At 31.6% G+C, this 21,144-nt stretch overlaps 1 protein-coding gene across 1 annotated transcript; it reads left to right on the forward strand.

The window, feature by feature from the left end:
- The first annotated feature begins 6,351 nt into the window (after window positions 1-6,351).
- On the forward strand, window positions 6,352-17,262 carry LOC134247843 (basic proline-rich protein-like). Its single transcript, XM_062730248.1, has 15 exons — window positions 6,352-6,492; window positions 10,040-10,102; window positions 10,476-10,547; window positions 10,797-10,847; window positions 11,138-11,209; window positions 11,438-11,488; window positions 11,778-11,849; window positions 12,430-12,480; window positions 12,762-12,833; window positions 13,958-14,008; window positions 14,310-14,381; window positions 14,579-14,638; window positions 14,940-14,990; window positions 16,682-16,706; window positions 17,139-17,262. Exons 1-15 carry the CDS (start codon window positions 6,352-6,354, stop codon window positions 17,192-17,194), a joined length of 960 nt encoding a protein of 319 aa, XP_062586232.1. The 3' UTR covers window positions 17,195-17,262.
- The last annotated feature ends 3,882 nt before the right edge of the window (window positions 17,263-21,144 follow it).

Genomic DNA, 21,144 nt, shown 5'->3' on the forward strand with positions numbered 1-21,144 from the left:
GTTTGGCTGCTTCACAATGAAGCCTACTTGTCCTGGACATGTATATAACAAAATCCATTCAGTCCTCTATTTTTTAATACAGGGATGTTTAGCGAGTTACTTATTATTTATTTCATTCAAATGTCCCACCTCTATTAAGTAATACATAATGGTCTTCTTAATTTTTTCAATCAGGTATACCTTTTTTAATAGAATACATGTCAATGAAGAAATAAAAAGAGAAATGAATCGTAAAAGCCACTTGTAGAAAACCTCTGAATGAATATGTTATTATACCATGAACGGCAGCAACGATAACTTATTTTCTGTCTTTCACACAGGTAGCTTGCATATGTTATTCAATTTAAACTTTGTTGAAAATGCATTTTAATATGTTCCTTGTTTAATATGAAAAATATATAACTTAACCTTTAGAAATATTAATGAAACAGGTAGAGATAACGAACAGTGTTCAAGATCAAAAGTCCATAAAAGCTATACAAAATAGGAGCAGAGTTAATACTGACCTCCAAAACATCAGAAGTGGGATCAGGTGTCATAGACACTCCTGTGTCATAGAGGAGTGAGCATTCGCTGCTGACCGGTTACAACTGCCATGTGCTCCTTGTCATGATCGGGAAATAAAAAAAATTCGTCGTCAATTAATGTATAATTTATCGAATAACAATTAAACAATGAATTTAATTGTTATCAAAGTTATACTGCTTAACCTGGGCAATTCAAGTTATGCTTTATAAAACCATAAAGCGCTTTGCGGTTTATAAGCAAGCGTAAACTGTTCCAACCCAGGTTATAACAATATAACTTGAGACGCTATATAATTTATGTCTTTTAATTTAATTAACCATAAAATTAAGTCAGTTGTCCAATTCTTCTTCAAGATAGCCTTCAAATTGATCATACTTAAAAAGTCAATTGAATTGATATGTTTTATGTAAGTCAAAGTGACGTAGATAACACAATTTATATGTTTATTCTATCAGATGATGCATTACAACCAAAATTATTTATATACCTGTATACTTTGATGAGATAGATATTCCCCACTATAACGAATTAAAATTTTGAAACTTGGATACATAGTTACAAATTTTGCCCCCCCCCCCCCCCCGGCGAAAATAAGCATACTTTACATCCCTTGTTATAAAAACCTATATAGGAGATGAAGAAAACAAATGCAGTGGCCACTAACCTTCAACAATTAGATTTTTATTTACGACGCATCAGAATAGTTATTTCAATAGTTATATTCATTAGCCTATCGACATGATATAGAGAACTTGAATGAATAATACCACAAAGCCTGGCACATATGTTACATATTTGAAAAGGACTTTAATAGTAGCACAACAGCAAAATTTTATATAAACATGGAGGATTCAAATTTTTTACTTTAATTTTGGTAGCAATTTTGGTAGCAATATACTCTGATCACAGTTGATATGCAAGAAGATTCTCTACGGAAAAGCATTTTTAAAACTATGCAAGCTATTGACATCAAAGCCAATGAAACAAAAATGACAACATTTTTCATTTGAAATCATCATTTTGCAAATTCCATAGTCAATATAATAACCTTGTCCGTAAATGAAATCTATCATTTAGTCTGGTCGACGTTTATCATACTAACTTCAATAGACTCTTAAACCTTTATTTATACACATTGAATTGTCGACGGATTTTTCCGTTTTTCCGGTCATGAAAAGGAGCACAAGGAGGATGTGAGTGATCGACAGGGGATGCTCATTCCTCCATAGCACCGAATCCCTCCCCTTATGTTTTAGAGGGATCTGTATTTTACCTCTCCTCTCAAACTGTATAGTTTCCATGGACCTTTGACTTTGGACTCTGTTCGTTATCTCCACATTTCATATCATTTTAAAGCATCGTAGCCCGTGGCCTCTGTAGCAAAATTTTGAACCAACGGTAGATTTAACATTTCATAAGTTTTTTTTGTCTTGATATTTATACATTACTATTTGAATGTATTTTTTCGTTGCATTTTAAAGACAGATATAAGACAGATATAAAGAGAGATAGATAGGTGTATGTGTCTTATTTGCTTTTAGCAAATGTCTGAGTTTTCAAAGTTTTCAAAGAAAGATAACTCTAAATATCTGAAAATTTTATAAGCTCTCATACAGATATATCATCACGTTCCAAATAATGTTAATGTTATATATAATTTATTGGAGTAGTACTTCAATATACAATTTAGCATTAAAAATGGCATTTTGATTCACTCTAAATATCTGAAAATCTTATAAGCTCTCATATAGATAAGCTGAAGTAAAATATCATCATGACGTTCCAAATAATGTTAATGTTATATATAATTTATTGGAGAAGTACCTCAATATACAATTTAGCATTAAAAATGGCGTTTTGATTCACTCTAAATATCTGAAAATCTTATAAGCTCTCATATATACTTTTTGATACTTTGATTAACCATGAAGCATGACTATAACAATAAAATTGGGTTGTAAAATCTCTTTGGTTTTTGTAAGATGTCTTATAAACTTAGATCTAATGTGGCACAAAAATATCTCTCGCTATATCAACGACATACTACAAGAGTAACCGTTAAACATTTGTTTGCATTCTCTAGACGGACTTGCTAAAATGGGCCATCTGACATCAATTTTTTAAGCTGAGAAAACGATTATGTTTTTCTCCTGAAATTTCTAATCCCATCAACAGGTATGATGATTTTTATTAAATTCCCACCTACCTACCGACCCTATTTTTTTACCCTGAGTCGGGAGAGGGCAAACAAACATTATTTTAGAGATGACCCAATACAGGTCTACAGAAAATTAAAAGATTACGATATATGGAGATCACGTGTAGTATTTAAGCTCATAAGTCCATTCAAACAGTACACATACTAACCGTCAGAGTGATTAATCTCATCATATTTTAACAAAAAAAAAATGGATTAAGCACAGAAACCGTGAGATACCGGGAATGAAATCAGGTAGTTAGAAGGTCAAACATTCCCTGGAGGCAGTACATCCGTCATGAGTTTTGATCTGGGAAACTGAGTAATTCAATTATCAAAATAAGAATAAAATCAAAAACTGTTTAATAATAGAGGTACCAAGAGCAGCCCATCATAAACGTACTTATTATTTTTGTATTCATATCAAACAGAATTTGTCCAAAATCTTATACATGAAAAGAAAACACTTGTTGTGGCTTTCAACTCGACATTCAGACACTCGACGACTTATTGTAAATTTACAACGGTTATTGCCATTCTTATGTCGATACGATATATTCCGGCGAGCTTGAGATAAAAGGTATTACAGAGTCTGACACATCTGTTTCATATTTGGATATATTACTCGAAAAAGACGTTAATGATAATCTAACAACCAAGCTCTATAATTAACGTGATGTTTTTTTTTTTTACTTTTCTATCGTTAACTTCCATTTTACTTATGGAGCAATATACCTTTAGGACCAGCATACGGGGTTTATATTACTCAAATGAATCGATACACATGAGCATGCTCTACGCATGTACGATTTCTAAATCGAGGAAATAATTGACAACCAAGTTGATGAAACAAGAATATCAGCAGTCCCGTTTAAAGTGATCATTTCGTGAGTTCTATGGTCGATGCAATAACCTTGTCAGCAAATACATGTACAATTTTCATTATGTAAAATGCTGACGCTAATTTCTCGCTAATTTTAAGCCAGGTCGGCAGGGAATGCTCACTCCTCCGCATGGCACCTTATCCCACCTCTGATATTTTGTAGGTCTGTGTTTGCTCTCTCCTATTTTGTATTTTTGTATGGACTTTTGAGCTTGAATACTAAAATCATTGAATCGAGTCTGTTAATATGCTTGTTTCAACAATTTGTCTGTCAATGGTAAACCACGATCAAAAGGTTTAAAGTTCATATATAAATCTGTTCATCAAAAAGGCATTTTTAAATAAATATGTTTTCATGAAATTGCTCACCCTTTTTGTGTTAAAATTTCATATTCAGCAATTCAGCATTTAAATCGAATTCCTTTTAAAATAAGCCTTTAAATTTTTAGGCACGCTTTAATTACTTTAAACCTTCGTCAAGTTCAGCTAAAGGTCAGACACAGTGCATTACAATAATCTTAGAACACTTAGCATCATTTCATCAGATTTTCTCTCTATATAACCTCGTATTATAAAGATTGATGATGAAGTTTATCTATTTTTCTTAAATAATTTTTTTTATCCGACCGCGAATAGTTAATTTTCCATATGTCAGATGGATCAATAAATGATTTTGCTTCTTTCAATCCAAAGTAAGTTTGATGTGATGTTTTGCGAAGCTTAAATTTAGTTTCAAAGCAGTCCGTAAATATGAACAAAATGTTTGTTGAAAAAATAAAGTCCAATTTCGACAGGTTTGATGCGACAAAAGCAATCCTGCGGCAAGTTTCACATCTTTGTTGATGGGGTGGGAACCTGGGTCAGTCAAGGTCTCGTCGTGATCCGTTTTTCATGAACTCTTTATTTATCTAAACATTAGTTTTAGGCATGATATCTTAATGAACATACAACACCCACGATTTTACTTTGCCATTCCAAATTTACAATATGTAGTGATCATATCATTGGACTCGGATCGGGCTCTGTTGGGTCATCTCGATTTTTTTTTTAAATTGGTACATCGCCGACTTAGATATAATAACAAACTTAAAAGTAGTTAATACATCGACCACTTAAACCACGAAATATCGGGCCCTGCTGTACCGGCTACAGATTTAAACATCTATAAGATAAGAACTTATTAGACATGAACCCAGAAAGGTTGTTACGGTTAATTTAATCAGTCCATATACATATTCTCATTAGTATGTTTTCATACACCATAGCAACATTAAGCTAATGGTTTACATGAAGTGTGAGAGATCATGGGGTCAAATTCATATAGACGATCTTTATATTATAGGGATAAAAATTATAATGCATTCCCATTTCTGTAAACTGTGAAATATAGTTATGAAAATATGAAAAAAGTTCTAAGGCGAAGTGGGAGTTGAGAATTGATTTCTTTGTAGAAATGATAATTGTAAATTAATTAGATGGTTGTTTTGCCGATGAGTTTATTACACAGTTAAAAAGGAAATATTTTGGATGTAAAATGAAAAAAAGTACAAAAAATTATAGGAAAATATTAATGTTGACCTTTACAGTCAATGTATAAGTAAAAAATAAGAATTTTCTTTTTAAAAGTCATAAATATGTAAATTATTTTATAGATCAAGTATGGATCAAATATTTTATGCAAATGCCAATAAGTCAGTATTTTTAATGCTTGGATTCTTTTGAATTAACTTTTTCCTCAAATTTTTTTTTGGCACAATATTCACAAAATGACTCATTTTCTGTGAGCAAATAACTTGAAATCTCTGAAATTTGGGAAATTTTGCAATGCAATGCAAACGATACTTATACGCATAATTATATGTTTACATAAGTTTCCACATAAACCTGAAAAGGTTCTATTTAAGGCGTAATAGGAATAGCAAATTTTACAGTTTATTTAAAGAAACAATGCATATCACGACAAGTAAACAGAGGAACGAGCAATCAAAAATATTTAAAATACATGTATATAGGAAAAAAATAAATGATATATACACACCTACTGAACAGGTACTTACGGATATTTTAACGCGCATGCTTCGTTGAAATACTTAACAGAGGCTAAACAATAATATATTCATAAATTACATAGGTGGGAAAAATACTGAGTCTTAATATAGTTGAATAAATTTAAACACAGAATATGTCCAAAAGATTATGTTTGCATTTGCTTTTACAAACTTAACGAAAAGATTAATTCCTTAAATAATAATGCTATAATGATCAATGTATACTATTTCTTGATTTTCTATTCGAGAAAAAAAAATCATATTTGAAAGTTTCAAAATTTGAAATTTTGACATTTGTAAGAAATCAAGAGTTGATTTTAAAACGTAGATGTGTCCAATGTTGATATGATCATCCGTAGCGTAATTTATAAAGTCATATGATTTTTGTCGGACTGATGCGAATCACTCAATCCTTCACTATATTTAAAACAATACTACAAGTATTATAGAACTGTTGGAGAATTTTACATTACATTAGAAGGAAAAGTATACCATTTTAAAAAGAATAGGCATGACGTTTATAAAATTAGAATTTCAACTAACAGTAAGAACCAAGAAAAATCTCTCATCCATAAACACCTTTTACCTATCAACCCATCCATAAAAATATCACGTGATTTCAGATTCTTTAAAAGTGACCGCCAAATTTCAGACCTACAAAACAGAGCCAGGTTTCAGACCTTACAATAGACAGGATGGGAAAGTTTGTATTAGGTCTGTGTGTTTTCCTTGTCTTCCTTCTTGTCGAGCAGTCTGCCGGTTATAGATGGTCAAAATCACGACAGTCTCTAGGACAAAATAAGCTGTCTAATCGGCGGGCATTCTCCTCCCAACATGTAAGTATCCTACTAATTTATACTTTGAACGCCGTCAATCACAGAGGAATCAGTTAAAGAGTTTAAATTTATATCTATGAATTACCCTTATCATTGGTTATCACTAATGAAAAGTATAAATTGCATGGAAAATAAATTTCCACCCGAGCCTAAATCCGTTATAAGCAGACCAGATCTTTAAGCCGTTATTAGCATACTTGGTCTTAAATCCATTATTATCGGACCGCTCTTAAATCCATTATTAACAGACCCGGTCTTAAATCTATTATCAGCAGACCAGGTCTTAAATCCATTATTAACAGACCCGGTCTTAAATCCATTATTAACAGACCCGGTCTTAAATCCATTATTATCAGACATGGTCTTAAATCCATTATTAACAGACCTGGTCTTAAATGAATAATTAAGAGACTGCTCATAAATCCGTTATTTTACAGACTGCTCCCAAATCCATTATTAACAGCTCTTAAATCCAACATTAACAGACCCGGTCTTAAATCCATTATTAACAGACCCGGTCTTAAATCCATTATTAACAGACGCGGTCTAAGGTCCATTATTAACAGACCGCTTTTAAATCTATTATCAGCAGACCCGGTCTTAAATCCATTATTAACAGACCCTGAATTTGGAATTTTTATAATGCTGAAGGAAATAAAATACATGTATTATACATATAAAGATTTGATTGCTTATTCTTTACAGTAGAAGATTTTTTTTATGGAATATTTATCACACATCATAAATTTTTCATTTCACATGCTGAATACTATCATTTAGTAAAAAAAAAAGTATTTAAAAAAAAAAAAAAAAAAAGACAAGTCTTAAATCCATTATTGGCAGATGCAGAACTAAAGTCACATACATGTATATATTCATGTTTTCATCTATTTCAAAATTTTACACAATCCATGGTGTTTGATTTATTTAGCCTTTATTAAACAGTGCTAATAGATGTAATAAGAACATAAAGTCTGTTTTATACGCAATAAATCCATGTAATTATAAATACTAATAAAACAAACGGGGCGGGGCACTTTGAGAGGGGCTGAGTAGGGAGTTTTGGTATAAAATTACACCCATTATTAGAAATATCGCCCGGAAATGATAGTGTTACACACAGACAGAATGTATAAAATCCTTGAATTACCTTTTTCAAAACAGAGGCCACAGGGAGGTTTTAAAATTTCATTGTTAACAGACACAGTATTAAATCCATTATCAACAGACACAGTCTTAAATCCATTATTGGCAGACCTGGTCTTAAATCTGTTATTAGCAGACCCGGTCTTAAATCCGTTATGGCAGACCTGGTCTTACACCCATTATTAGCAGACCTGGTCGTAAATCCGTTTTTGCAGACCTTGACTTAAACTCATTATTGGAAGACCCGGTCTTACACCTATTATTAGCAGACCAGGGCTGGGTTTCACAAAACTATCGTAAGATTTGTCCTAAGCTAGATCCTACGATCATCTTAAGATCTGACTTATGACAATCATAAGATTTGTCACTGCTGTTTCACAAAACTATCTTACGTATAAGAAATCTTAAGACAAATCTTAAGACGAATTTCTTCTGAAATTTCACAGGGATTTTTTGTTAAATATATGTATGCAGAAGTTTAGATGCCTTTCCTTAATTTTGCAGATAAACCCTAGGAAAAAAGACATAAACATTTTATTGCATAAACTTTAATGTAATCAGGGTGTGTTTTCGTAAATGGCCAAAAAATTAAATTTGAATTAATTTCATCATAAAAAAATAATTGAATATAAATGCATTAAATTTACTCAAAAAATAGTATAATGACAAAAAACGATGTTTTTTTAATTAGCATCAACCTTTGCAATTAATGAATGATTGTGTGTGTTATGTTTTCATAAAATTCATATGCAACAAAATATCAATGCTAACAGATGAAAAGAAAGAAAAAAAAAATTTCTAATCAAAATTTTATAATTTCAATACTATTAAAAAAGAAGGAAGAAAGCATGTACATACAGCATCAAATGTTACAGCATATTTTCATACACAAATACCCCAAGGATAAAAACAATTATTTGATTTTATCTAATTTTGTACAACTGAATAAAATGTTTACTTTCTAATTTCTAAAAAAAAAATCACCATATAGTGTAACAAAATAAAGTAAAACGACTAAAAATGAAGTGTAGTTATATATAGGTATTTTCTTCACTTTCATGGACTTATCTGATCCCTAGAAATGCATATACTTCGTGTTTCTGTTTACTAAAAAGACATTAATGTACCCTATCAATAAATAAACTACAAATAAACAACATTTGTATATATCGAACACAGGAATTTTACTTAAATTAGCAATTCTTGGTCATAGTTATTGTGATATTCTTGCTTAATGAACAATTTTGAATAAAGTTATATATGGACGTATTTTACATAAATGTACATACATTCTAGCGATTTCAGTTCAAGCAAACAAAAAATGCATTGAAATGAATATAAACATTTTAAGTAGTTTTAGGTTTTCTATCGTTTATTTATTGAACAAATTATTTTTTGCGGGGGGGGGGGGGATCGTTAAAGGCATATATAGTCCAAAGGATTGTTCTATCACTAAAACCGTTTATCTTTAAATATCCTTAGGTTTTTAGCCAAAATATATACTGTCACCAGTTACACTTTAGAAAGACATGTTAAGATTTTGATAGATCTTAAGATTATCATAAGATATGACAGTTTTGTGAAACCTAAGCTAAGATAATTTTTGGTCTTAAGACAGATCTTAGTCATAGACAGCTTTGTGAAACTGGCCCCTGTTGTATAGAGAGGGAAACTATAGGCTTAAGCCTTGTTTTAAATAAATATTGTTTAAAGTATGTCGTCAGCATTCCTCGGTTTTACATTGTGAACTTGCGCAAAATCTTATGTGTGAAAGACAAAAACACTCGCTGTGTCCTTCAACTCGACATTTAGAATATATGACTTCATAACGGAGATAAAGGATTATGACACATCTCTTCATAGTTGAAAAATTCAATAACAACAATATATGATAAATGTTATGACTTTAAAATTTATGCTTACTTATCAATATACCTTCATCTCTAGTTGATTCAAACAATTTCTAAAACGAGGTAAATTATTGACAAGTTGATGAAACGAGATTAATGTCAACATTCTCGTTTAAAGTCATCATTTTATAGATCTATGGTCGATACTATTACCTTGTCAGCAAATACAATTTATCAATGAGTCAAATGCTGACTGAAGTTTTTCATATTAATTGTCAGTCCATTATTTATACACTGAATTGACGACGGATTTTTCCGTTATTCCCCGATCATGACAAGGAGCACACGGCGGGTGTGACCGGTCGGCAGGGGATGCTCACTCCTCAATAGCACCTGATCCCACCTGCGGTATTTTGAAGGTCCATGTTTTCCCTGATCCTATTTAATAGTGTTTTATAGACTTTTGATCTTGGATACTGTTCGTTTTGAACACATGTTTCGTTGTTTCAAATCTTGATAAAATGTCTAGATCTTTTATTTCTTTTTTTCAGGATTTCTATAAACGAAAACGTGGGCCAAAAGGGCCACCCCCAACGACAGACGAATCCGGCAGTGTAAGTATATCAATAACCTCTGGTTTTCTTAATATTTGTATACACTTGTATTGAAAAAAAATAATCGCTATAAAAATATATTATACATGCAATATGTTGAATTTTATTCCAAACACTCTGAAACATTACAAATAACAACTTTTAAAGAGTACAACACATTTAGAACCCAATCTACAAGGTATTCCAATAAGCACACTTATATACTACAAATGAAAACACTTAAAATGATAGCATGTAAATGAATATTTGCTTTTAAAAGAAAGCAATATGATTCGGAATCTCTTTGATTAAGGTACACTTGTATACCGATTGATAGAAAACAACAGAGTCTCTAAGACTATTAGTCTGTTTTATATATGTTCAATTTTTCAAGTTCGGAGATTCCTCATCAAGGCCACCACCACGTGGATCAAGACCACCACCATCGACCACAGAAGCCACAGTGGTAAATATGTTAACATTTATTTGGTCTCTAAAAGTATGATTTATTTCAAAATGTAGTCGTTCTTACTTTTTTTAAAGATAATTTTCAGTACAGTCCATTTCCCTTTTTTCTTAGATTTTTAAATGATAAATATTTTAACAATATTTGGTTCACTAAAAGTGTGATGTATTTCAAAAATTTCCTTAGCCTACATAATTGTATTGTTCCCGTTCTATATGTTTATAAAGTCTATTTTATTTTTATTTTTAGGAAAAGCGAGGACGCAGATCAAAGCCGCCACCAACTGACGAATCTCGTGGTGTAAATATAAAAATAATTTCTCATTTCCTTATTACTTATACATGTTGTATAAACTGTAAATTTATTGACAATAAGTAACCATGATGAAAATATAATACATATATAAAGGATCAATTCTTTAAACGTTCAAATAGCATGATGAATTACTGCTTTTTACAGAATACATGTTTCTACTGCATCTCAAAAATTAAAATGGAACACTTTCCTACCACTATACGGGAAAAAAATCTGTTTAATTGAATTGTTTCAGCCTCTTCAAATGATTCATACATGTTCATTTTTTTTTCAAGTTCGGAGACTCCTCATCAAGGCCACCACCACGAGGATCAAGACCACCACCATCGACCACAGAAGCCACAGTGGTAAATATGTTAACATTTATTTGGTTCTCTATAATATTTCAACATGTACTTTTTGTTGTTTTTACCCTATCTATTCCTGTAAGATAAAAAAGGAAGAAGGCAAAAAAAGGAAGAAGGCAATAAAACAAACAGATCTCTTTCATAACTTTTAAAACTATTTTCTTAACCTAAGTAAATGTTTATCTAAGGTTAATTGTGTTTATAATTCTATTTTATTTTCATTTTTAGGAAAAGCGAGGACGCAGATCAAAGCCGCCACCAACTGACGAATCTCGTGGTGTAAATATAAAAATAATTTCTCATTTCCTTATTACTTATACATGTTGTATAAACTCTACATTTATTGACAATGCGTATCCATGATGAACATTTTAAACATGTATATGGGTAAAATTTAAAAATGTTCAAATAACATGATGAATTACTGCTTTTTTACAGAGTATAATATGTTTTTAACTCATCTCTTCAAAAAGGCACACTTTTCTACAACTTGATAGAAAGAAAGATTCTGTTAAATTGAAATGTTTCAGCCTCTTCAAATGATTCATACATGTTCATTTTTTTCAAGTTTGGAGACTCCTCATCAAGGCCACCACCACGAGGATCAAGACCACCACCATCCACCACAGAAGCCACAATGGTAAATATGTTAACATTTATTTGGTTCTCTTAAAGTGTGATATAGTTCAAAATATTTACATTGGCTGTGTTTTTCTACTAAGCCAACTGTGAAACTGACTTAAATACCATTTTCTTGCATTAACGTGAAACCACAATAAGGCTGCAGCGACGTTTGTAAACAAATAACGATATAGGGCAGTGAGAAATGCAAATACTGAGTATATTTTAGTGCTTCCAAAAATGAATAATGTAAATATAAAGAATGTTTTTAAGTTTAGTGTGAATTATTGTTGTGTAAATCACACAGACTTGCAAGTAGGCATATTTTTTATGAAGCGCTACACCCTTTTTGATATATGCCTATATAATATATGACAAGTAGGTGTAATTTAATAACCAGTAACTCGCACAAAATTTAAAAACATTCCTGAAAAGTAGCCTTTGGTGATTTACTCAATCTATTCATGTAAGATAGAAAGAAGGAAGACAATAAAACAAATACATATCCTTAATATCTTTTAAAACTAGTTCCTTAGCCTAAGTAAATGTTTTGTTCACAATGAGTTTGTTTATTATTTCTATTTCATTTTCATTTTTAGGAAAAGCGAGGACGCAGATCAAAGCCGCCACCAACTGACGAATCTCGTGGTGTAAATATATAAATAATCTCTCGTTTTCTTAATACTTATACATGTTATATTAACTTTAAATTTATTGACAATAAGTTTCGATGAAGAAAGTATTATGCATCTTTCATCGGTAAATTTTTAAAATGTTCAAATTACATGAAGACTTACTGCTCTTTAAAGAATACAATCGCATCTCTTCAAAAAGGCACACTTTTCTACTTGCTAGATAGAAAAGGTAGATTCTGTTTAATTGAATTGTTTCAGCCTCTTTAAATGATTCATACATGTTCAATTTTTCAAAGTTCGGAGACTCCTCATCAAGGCCACCACCACGAGGATCAAGACCACCGCCATCCACCACAGACGCCACAATGGTAAATATGTTTACAATCACTTGGTCCTCTGAAATAGTTCAAAATGTACCCTTTGTTGTTTCCTACCCTAGTGTTTCTGCTTGAAAGGAAGACAGTTAAGCAAACATATACCTTTAATATCTATTAAAAGTATTTCCTTAGCTTGCTTAAGGTAGGATTCTTCTCTGGTTTCTGACTAGATGGAATATTCAAAATACATTTGTCGATATGTCTTACATATTTAGATGTAAGAGATTTAAAAGACCATATTTTTCTTTCCTCAGCACAATTATACAACTTTAAATAGAAATGGTAAACTGTGTTTGAAAACTAGCAGGGACTATGTATTTGGCGGAATGGTGGTGTATGAAAATATCTTCTTTTCTGCCTCTCAAAATTATTATAGAACATTGAATTTAGTAATATTTTTTACGCAATCAAAGACTAGACGAAATTTTCAAATGTAAGTTAAATTAATAATAAGGGACTAAAGTTTCAAAATATATCAAATAAATAAGATTTTTCACACATACTAAATCTATGTTTGCTCTTAAATGCTTCAAATCTAAGTACAGATTTGAGCCAAACATCAATAAAAAGTGTTATTTCTCTCTTAGTAAACGATCAACACTTTTTGTTTTTGTATCATTTTGTACCTTTATGTGACAACTTTACGAGATAAGAAAATTAGAAAAAGTTAAATATAGGAAGCATATAAAAATAACTAATAAATCCTAAAATTTTAAGAAAAGCAGAGGAAATTCGGATTAGCAAATATCCATTTCATTTAAATCATCCATGTCAATTTGGAAATATCATCTTATAGGTCATATATGGTAGTATCTGTTTGTGCAAAAAGAAAATATTCAATCTTTTGAATTACAAGCAGGGATTGCATGATTGGAAACACTAATTTTTTTTATTTTTAATGTCCAGGAAAAGGGTAATGATCTTGACCTGACCTTGCCTCTAATATTAAACGTCAAATTCAATCTCACTGATACCATAACTTAGTGATATTGTCCTCTTGATTCTGTGAAAATTTCATTAATTTTTAAATACAAGAAATGTGAAAAGAATCCTACCTTAAGTAAATTTTTTGTTTCCCGTTATGTTTATAAATTCTATTTCATTTTCATTTTTAGGAAAAACGAGGACGCAGATCAAAGCCACCACCAACTGACGAATCTCGTGGTGTAAATATAAAAATAATTTCTCATTTCCTTAATACTTATACATGTTAATTATATAAACTTATAATTTATTGACAATAAGTATCGATGAGGAAAATAGTATACATTTATCAGAGGTAAATCTTTAAAATGTTCATAGGCCTATAACATGATGTATTCCTGCTTTTTAAAGATTACAACATGTTTTACACATCTCTTCAAAAAGGCAAACTTTTCTACCGTTAGATAGAAAAAAAGAAAATTCTGTTAAGTTGAAATGTTTCAGCCTCTTCAAATGATTCATACATGTTCATTTTTTTCCAAGTTTGGAGACTCCTCATCAAGGCCACCTCCACGAGGATCAAGACCACCACCATCGACCACAGACGCCCCAATGGTAAATATGTTAACAATATTAAATATTTCAATATGTACCCTTTGTTGTTTCCTACTCTTTCTACTGCTATTATATATAGCAAAGAAGGTAAAAAAATATACAAATTTCTTTATTTTTTGGGAAAAAAACATATTACTTGGGACTTATATTTTTTGTTCCACATAATGTTTATAAATTCTTTTTTATTGCCATTTTAGGGTTTTTATAAGCGAGGACGGGATGGATCAAGGCCAAAACCGACTGACGAATCTGGGGATGTAAGTATATACTTTATTAGTAATTAACTTCTAGGTTTTCTTAATACTTACATTAACTTTAAATTTATTGACAAAAAGTATCGATGATGAAAATATATATGATTTATTATAAATTATAAATTTTGTTTTAAAATACACATAAAAATGAGATCATATTAAATGAATTACTGTATCTTGTTTGAATGATAAAACATGATTTATTACTGTACCATTTCCAAAACGATAAAATCATATTAAACTAGAATGAAAATTGTCTGTATTAATTGATCCATTCTTATCAGTTTTGTTTTTTTCTTTCAAGTCTGGAGACTCGTCAAGGCGGCCACCACCATCAACCACAGAGGCATCAAAGGTAAATATACTTTTATATAGAGGTAAAGGTAAATACAAATGTTAAGGGTGTAAGATATCGAACTGAGACTATCCCCCTATTTGATTTCTGAAATATTTGGAGATAAGGAACAGAATTCAGGTTCAAAGATCAATTGAAAAATACAAATATGGAGCGGAGCAAACACGGACCTAAAAAACATCAGAGGTGGGATCAGGTGTCATGGAGAAGTGAGCATCCCCAACGTCAGGTCACATCACCCTTTGCACCTTGGTCATGATCGGGAAAATCCGTCGACAATTCATTATGTAAACAATTGGCTAAAAAGTAGTATGAAAAAATGTCAGTTAGCATTTGACTTAAGGGGTACCGACCCTCTGATAAGAGAGATAACTTTCCAAGTACAAAATATGAATACTTCTCATAGTTTTCTTTATCAGAGTTCCCCAAGGGAGCCATTTGATGAAATTAACATATGATGGAAACATTACTTTCTATTTCTTTTGCCAACTTCATCCAAATTGTTTTATTATTTATATTAAACAAAAAAAAATACATCTAATTTCAAAAGCCTTATAAATCGAAATACAGTAGTTGTAACTTTTTAAGGACTATTAAAAATGGTTAAATGTTTTAAGTACCAAATAGAGAATTTTTATTAGTATTACATTTTTAAAAGAAAAATATATTTAGAAGAAAGATGACTCCTCCACATTGATGTGTTTTTTCTTACAACTATATACAACATTGTGCCATTCTGACTTAGGAAGCAAAGCTTTATTACCGGCATGTTATCTAATGATTTTAATACATATCTCATACTATTTTTCATCTGAAGCTGCTACTATAGCTGTTGATGAAATCAATGTTGAGAAGTTTACAAAAACAATAAAGAGCAGAGGGTTATACGTCCTTAAGGATAAATTGTATTTGCTGACAAAGTCATTGAATCGACCATAGAACAAAAGAAATAAGGACTAAAAATATTCTTGTTTCATCATCCTGTTCGTCAATAACTCACCTCTTTTAGAAATTGTTCATACGTAGGACATGCTCTTCCATATTGAATCTAACAAAGGTCAATATCCGTTTTTTTTAAATCATCAGGTTATTTACTTTACATTTTTAATTTTTTTAAAATTATTTATCTTTTTTTAGGGAGGGGGGTACAAAAATCTAATACTCAGTTATATAATGCGTAGTTTAACAACGCATTAGAAGTACATTGTAACAGCTTAGCAATTGTTTAATAATGTGACCACAGAGTGTACGAAAGGATGACTTTAAATAAGGTGTTTGACATCTCTGTTACATCAACTTATGTGTGTGTAGCCTGCCTTGATCTTGGTTTATATTTGGTTCGTACTCAGAGCAAGTTCTTAATTATTTTTAATTGAAGGATAGAAACACCATGGGCAGGTGATATCAAAATTTGTCAACATAGAGGAGGAAAAGTTCACCTGCAATAAAATAGATTTTTGCATTTGCCTACCGACCAAAACATTTTTTAAAATAGATTGTATCACGTTTTTTCTGCTTTTGAAACTGGTTTCATCCTAAATGCTTTCTTAAAAAAATATTTTTCTATAATAACAGTTAAAAAAGAGTTTTTCTCTGTTTAAAAAGAAATAAATTATTTTACAAATATTTATATAGTTATTTCTACTGGTATAATATGATCATTTAATAAGTGATAATATATTCTTTTTTAGCGTAATATCAAACAAGAAGAGGAAGGTGGGTGTGATTTATACACGTGTATTCTTTTTTATTTATAAAACCTGTATTATACCAAGGACTTTTTTCACGGAGTGGCGATATCATTAATTGCATTGAATGATCTAATAATCTTTGACCCCTGCTTCAATTTTGATTGTTATATTCAGCCTTCAAACATTTAAATTTACATCTATTTATCCGTTAAGTATAGTTATTTTTTTTAGATAAAGTAACCACATCATAAAAATGAAAATGAAGAAAATATTTTGGGAAAAACTCTTACAATAATATAACCCCCCCCCCATTTTTTTTTCTTGGGGGGGGGGGGACTGTTCATTTGACAGAGGTCATTCATACTTTATTTCTTAATTATTGAAACTTCTAAATAAACAAGTCTGAAGACTAATGCAATCAGTGTTTGTATTCAGCTTTTTGAACCCTTTATTTCAGACCTCAGTATTCTCAGACGTGTTTTGGAGGAGTACGTGGATGAACGAGACAACTAGATTGAATTTCAGCTGCGGTTTCATCGGAAATACAACGAGATCATGTTAATTTATCATTAATAGGTCTCCTTTTTTCTATTGTGAACAAATCGTAATCTATTTTCAAAGTTACATTTTTTTCTATTGACTTTTTTCTGTAGAATAAACACTTGAATCGAAATGATTGGGGTTTTTTTCTCTATGGAGAGATGTACGTTTCAGTAAGAAGACTGTTTATAAGAGGGAAGAGATATATATCAGTTTGATAACATTTTGACATGTAAAATAAAAAGTGAAAACAAAATGAAAGAAAAAAATCGAAATTTAAAAAATAGATAGAATGCAAATATTAACAAGAGGCCCACGGGCCTTATAGGTCTCCTGAGTATCATGTAACAACTTTCGCACAATTGAATTCGGTTCATGTTTTAAACCAGTGGCCATGAAATTCACAATTTTGAAAGAGTCACCATTGCTTATCATAATTATACACTTAGCTTACTTACTCTAGTTACTTAATACCCAGAGGTAGATCAGAGTACATGTAACAAAGAAAAAATGCTCTTCCAACTTATAACCAGTTGTGCACCCAACCCCAAAGGAACCACTGACCCTGAGGCCACTTATTTCAAAATTTTCGAAATTTTATCATTAATTTTATTTCATCATAAATGGTTGATTAATACTCAAGAGCAGATTTCAAAGCATTAATTTATTTTCAGACTATGTACATGTAACACCCCCCTACCCCTGACCCAGGGGGCATGGAATTCACCATTTGATAGAATCACCTTTTTTCATCATTAGATATATATACTTAGATCATTGGCATAATACCCAGGTGCAAACGAAAAGATTTTCAAAGAATTAAAGTATTTTCACTATAGAATCAAAAGACTCCACTTACGCAAAATGGGTAAACCCCTGGCACAGCTAGGGGCCATGAAATTTACAAATCAGGTTGAGGCACTCTTGCTCATTATAACTATGTACTTAGTTAGTTTATTTAATACCCAGGAGCAGAGAGGAAGATTTTCAAAGAAATAATGCATTTTCACTATATAATCTATATAGCCCCGCCCTAACACCAGAACCCCTGACCCTGGGGCCATAAAATTCATAATTTTGGTAGAGTCACTCTTGCTCATCATAACTATGTACTTAGTTAGTTTATTTAATACCCAGGAGCAGAGAGGAAGATTTTCAAAGAAATAATGCATTTTCACTATATAATCTATATAGCCCCGCCCTAGCACCAGAACCCCTGACCCTGGGGCCATAAAATTCACAATTTTGGTAGAGCCACTCTTGCTCATCATAACTATGTACTTAGTTTATTTAATACCCAGGAGCAGAGAGGAAGATTGTCAAAGAAATAATACATTTTCACTATATAATCTATATAGCCCCGCCCTAACACCAGAACCCCTGACCCTGGGGCCATAAAATTCACAATTTTGGTAGAGCCACTCTTGCTCATCGTAACTATGTACTTAGTTAGTTTATTTAATACCCAGGAGCAGAGAGGAAGATTTTCAAAGAAATAATGCATTTTCACTATATAATCTATATAGCCCCGCCCTAAAACCCTGGGGCCATAAAATTCACAATTTTGGTAGAGCCACTCTTGCTCATCATAACTATGTACTTAGTTAGTTTAATACCCAGGAGCAGAGAAGAAGATTTTCAAAGAAATAATGCATTTTCACTATATAATCTATATAAACTTAACACCAGAACCCCTGACCCTGGGGCCATAAAATTCACAATTTTGGTAGAGGACTTAATGCTCATTACCTTCATACCAACAGTTTGACTGCTTGATGTCCAGAAGTAGAGAAGAAGATTTTTAAAGATTTCATTATTTTTTGTGGTTTTGGCCCCACCCCTCAGGCCCCAGGGGGGCGGGGACCATAAAATTCACAATTTATGTTTTCCTTCACCCATAAATCCTGTATACCAAATTTGGTTGGAATTGGTTCAGTGGTTTCCGAGAAGAAGCTGAAAATGTTCAAATGTTAACACACGACGCACGACACACAACACACAACACACGACGCACGACGACCGACGAAAACTGATAGCAATAAGTCACCTGAGTGACTCAGGTGACCTAAAAAGGAGGAAACGTCAATATACCGGGGGAATAAGCCTGAATATCAACATTAAGATATATCCTTTTATCAATTAAAAGTAGTTATTTTCATTCATATGTCGACTCGATATATTCCAGTAAACTTTAAATAAAAAATAATCACACATCTTTTTTTTTATATTTGGGTGTTTTACTGACTATATATGAAGTAGGCCGATTAACAACTAAACTGTATGACAAACGAGATAGCTTCAGTATTTCTATCGTGAACTTAACTTATTTAAGATGAATGTTGTAATATTTCACTTCTGTTTATGGTGCTTATGTCTCTGAACGATATCGCTACTCAAAAGTTTGCCATGAATACGATCATTTATTACACCGAGGCATTCTTATCAATTTTAAGTTGATGCTGAAGGGATTTTAACAACCCGATTTTAATTGGGCAATTTGTTAATTCTATGATAATTATTACGTATATATAATAACCTTGTTAGCAAATATAAAATATATTTGAGTCCTGGTTTTGCTAGCTTGTTTCAATAAATGTATGGAGAAAACGAACAGTATTATAGCTCAAAAGTCAATTCAAACAATACGAATCAGGAGCAGAGTATATACGGACCTTTATAACATCAGGTATGGGATCAGGTGCCATGGAGGAGTGAGCATCTCCTGCCGACTTCATCCACCGTGTGCTTCTTGTATTGCAGACAATGTACATTGGAATTGTATCGACAATACAACTTCATGATAATGATTAAAGCGACTATGGATATTCTTATCGTTTTAGAAATTGTACATTGGTAGAACATGCTATTGCGTATTGAATCAACTGAGAGATATAAACGCCGTGTGCAGTTGAATAGGGTATTGCTGCATAAGCAAGGAAAATTGACGATTGATGAGTTGAAGTCATTCCTTTTTTCATCAACCTTTGTTTTTATGTTATCATTAACGTATTTTTTATTCAAATATTCACATGAATGAAAATAACCATTGTTATTTAACAATCGTCAATCCTCAACTTCCCTTACTTAGGCCGCAATATACCTTCATCACCTGCATACGGAGTTTATATATCTCAGTTGATTCGATACGCAAGAGCATGCTCTTTGTATGAACAATTTCCAAAATAAGGTAAATTATTGACAAACAAGTTGATCAAACAAGAATATCAGTAGTCTCGTTTAAAGTCATCATTTCGTTAGTTCTATGGTCGATAGAATGACCTTGTCAACAACTTAAATACAATTTATCATTGAGACAAATGCTGTCTGAACAAAACAGAACGAGTAAAAAACGAAATGTTCTAAATATCGTTTGGGGAACATAAAGGGACAATGAAATGTAAAGTCACAAAAATGCACAAAAGTCCATTTCACAATTGTTGGAAGAGCCCTTTGACATTCAGTGTAAAAATAAATAGTCCTTTAATTTGTATGAAAAAAGTCAAACAGTTTGAGTTAACGAAAGAATGTTTTTGAAAACTATGTCATTGTATCATCCATAGAATTTTCAATTTGTTGACCTTAAAGGATATTTCATAAATTTTAGCTTCCTTTTTTGTTCCTTGCCTCTCTTTTTAAAAGTTAAAAAATCTTCGAAAATCAATATACTAGCGATTGTTTTTCTTAGTCCATTGCATTTCATGATATACGGAGATAACGAACAGTATTCAAGTTCAAAGGTTCGGGATATGAGTTTACGCGGACCTCTTTCACATCAGAGGCACCACTTAAATTTACTGTTGATTTTGTGCAATCACATGACGCTGTGATCCAACTTTCCATATCATCACACAGGCCCCTCTCTGAAAATGATGACGTAGTTCACAAATATATTACCTTTTCTTCCGCATCAACAAGGTACTAAA

This window comes from Saccostrea cucullata, unplaced genomic scaffold (genome assembly GCF_032062105.1).
Source record: "Saccostrea cucullata isolate Sc308-1 unplaced genomic scaffold, CSIRO_AGI_Scuc_v1 ctg295, whole genome shotgun sequence".
In the NCBI taxonomy this organism is placed as follows: Eukaryota; Metazoa; Mollusca; class Bivalvia; order Ostreida; family Ostreidae; genus Saccostrea; species Saccostrea cuccullata.

Coding starts and splice junctions, on each gene's coding strand:
- LOC134247843 (XM_062730248.1), top strand. CDS start 6,352: ATGGGAAAGTTTGTATTAGGTCTGTGTGTTTTCCTTGTCTTCCTTCTT. Junction 10,548..10,796: donor CGACCACAGAAGCCACAGTG/GTAAATATGTTA, acceptor TTTTATTTTTAG/GAAAAGCGAGGACGCAGATC. Junction 11,850..12,429: donor CCACCACAGAAGCCACAATG/GTAAATATGTTA, acceptor TTTCATTTTTAG/GAAAAGCGAGGACGCAGATC.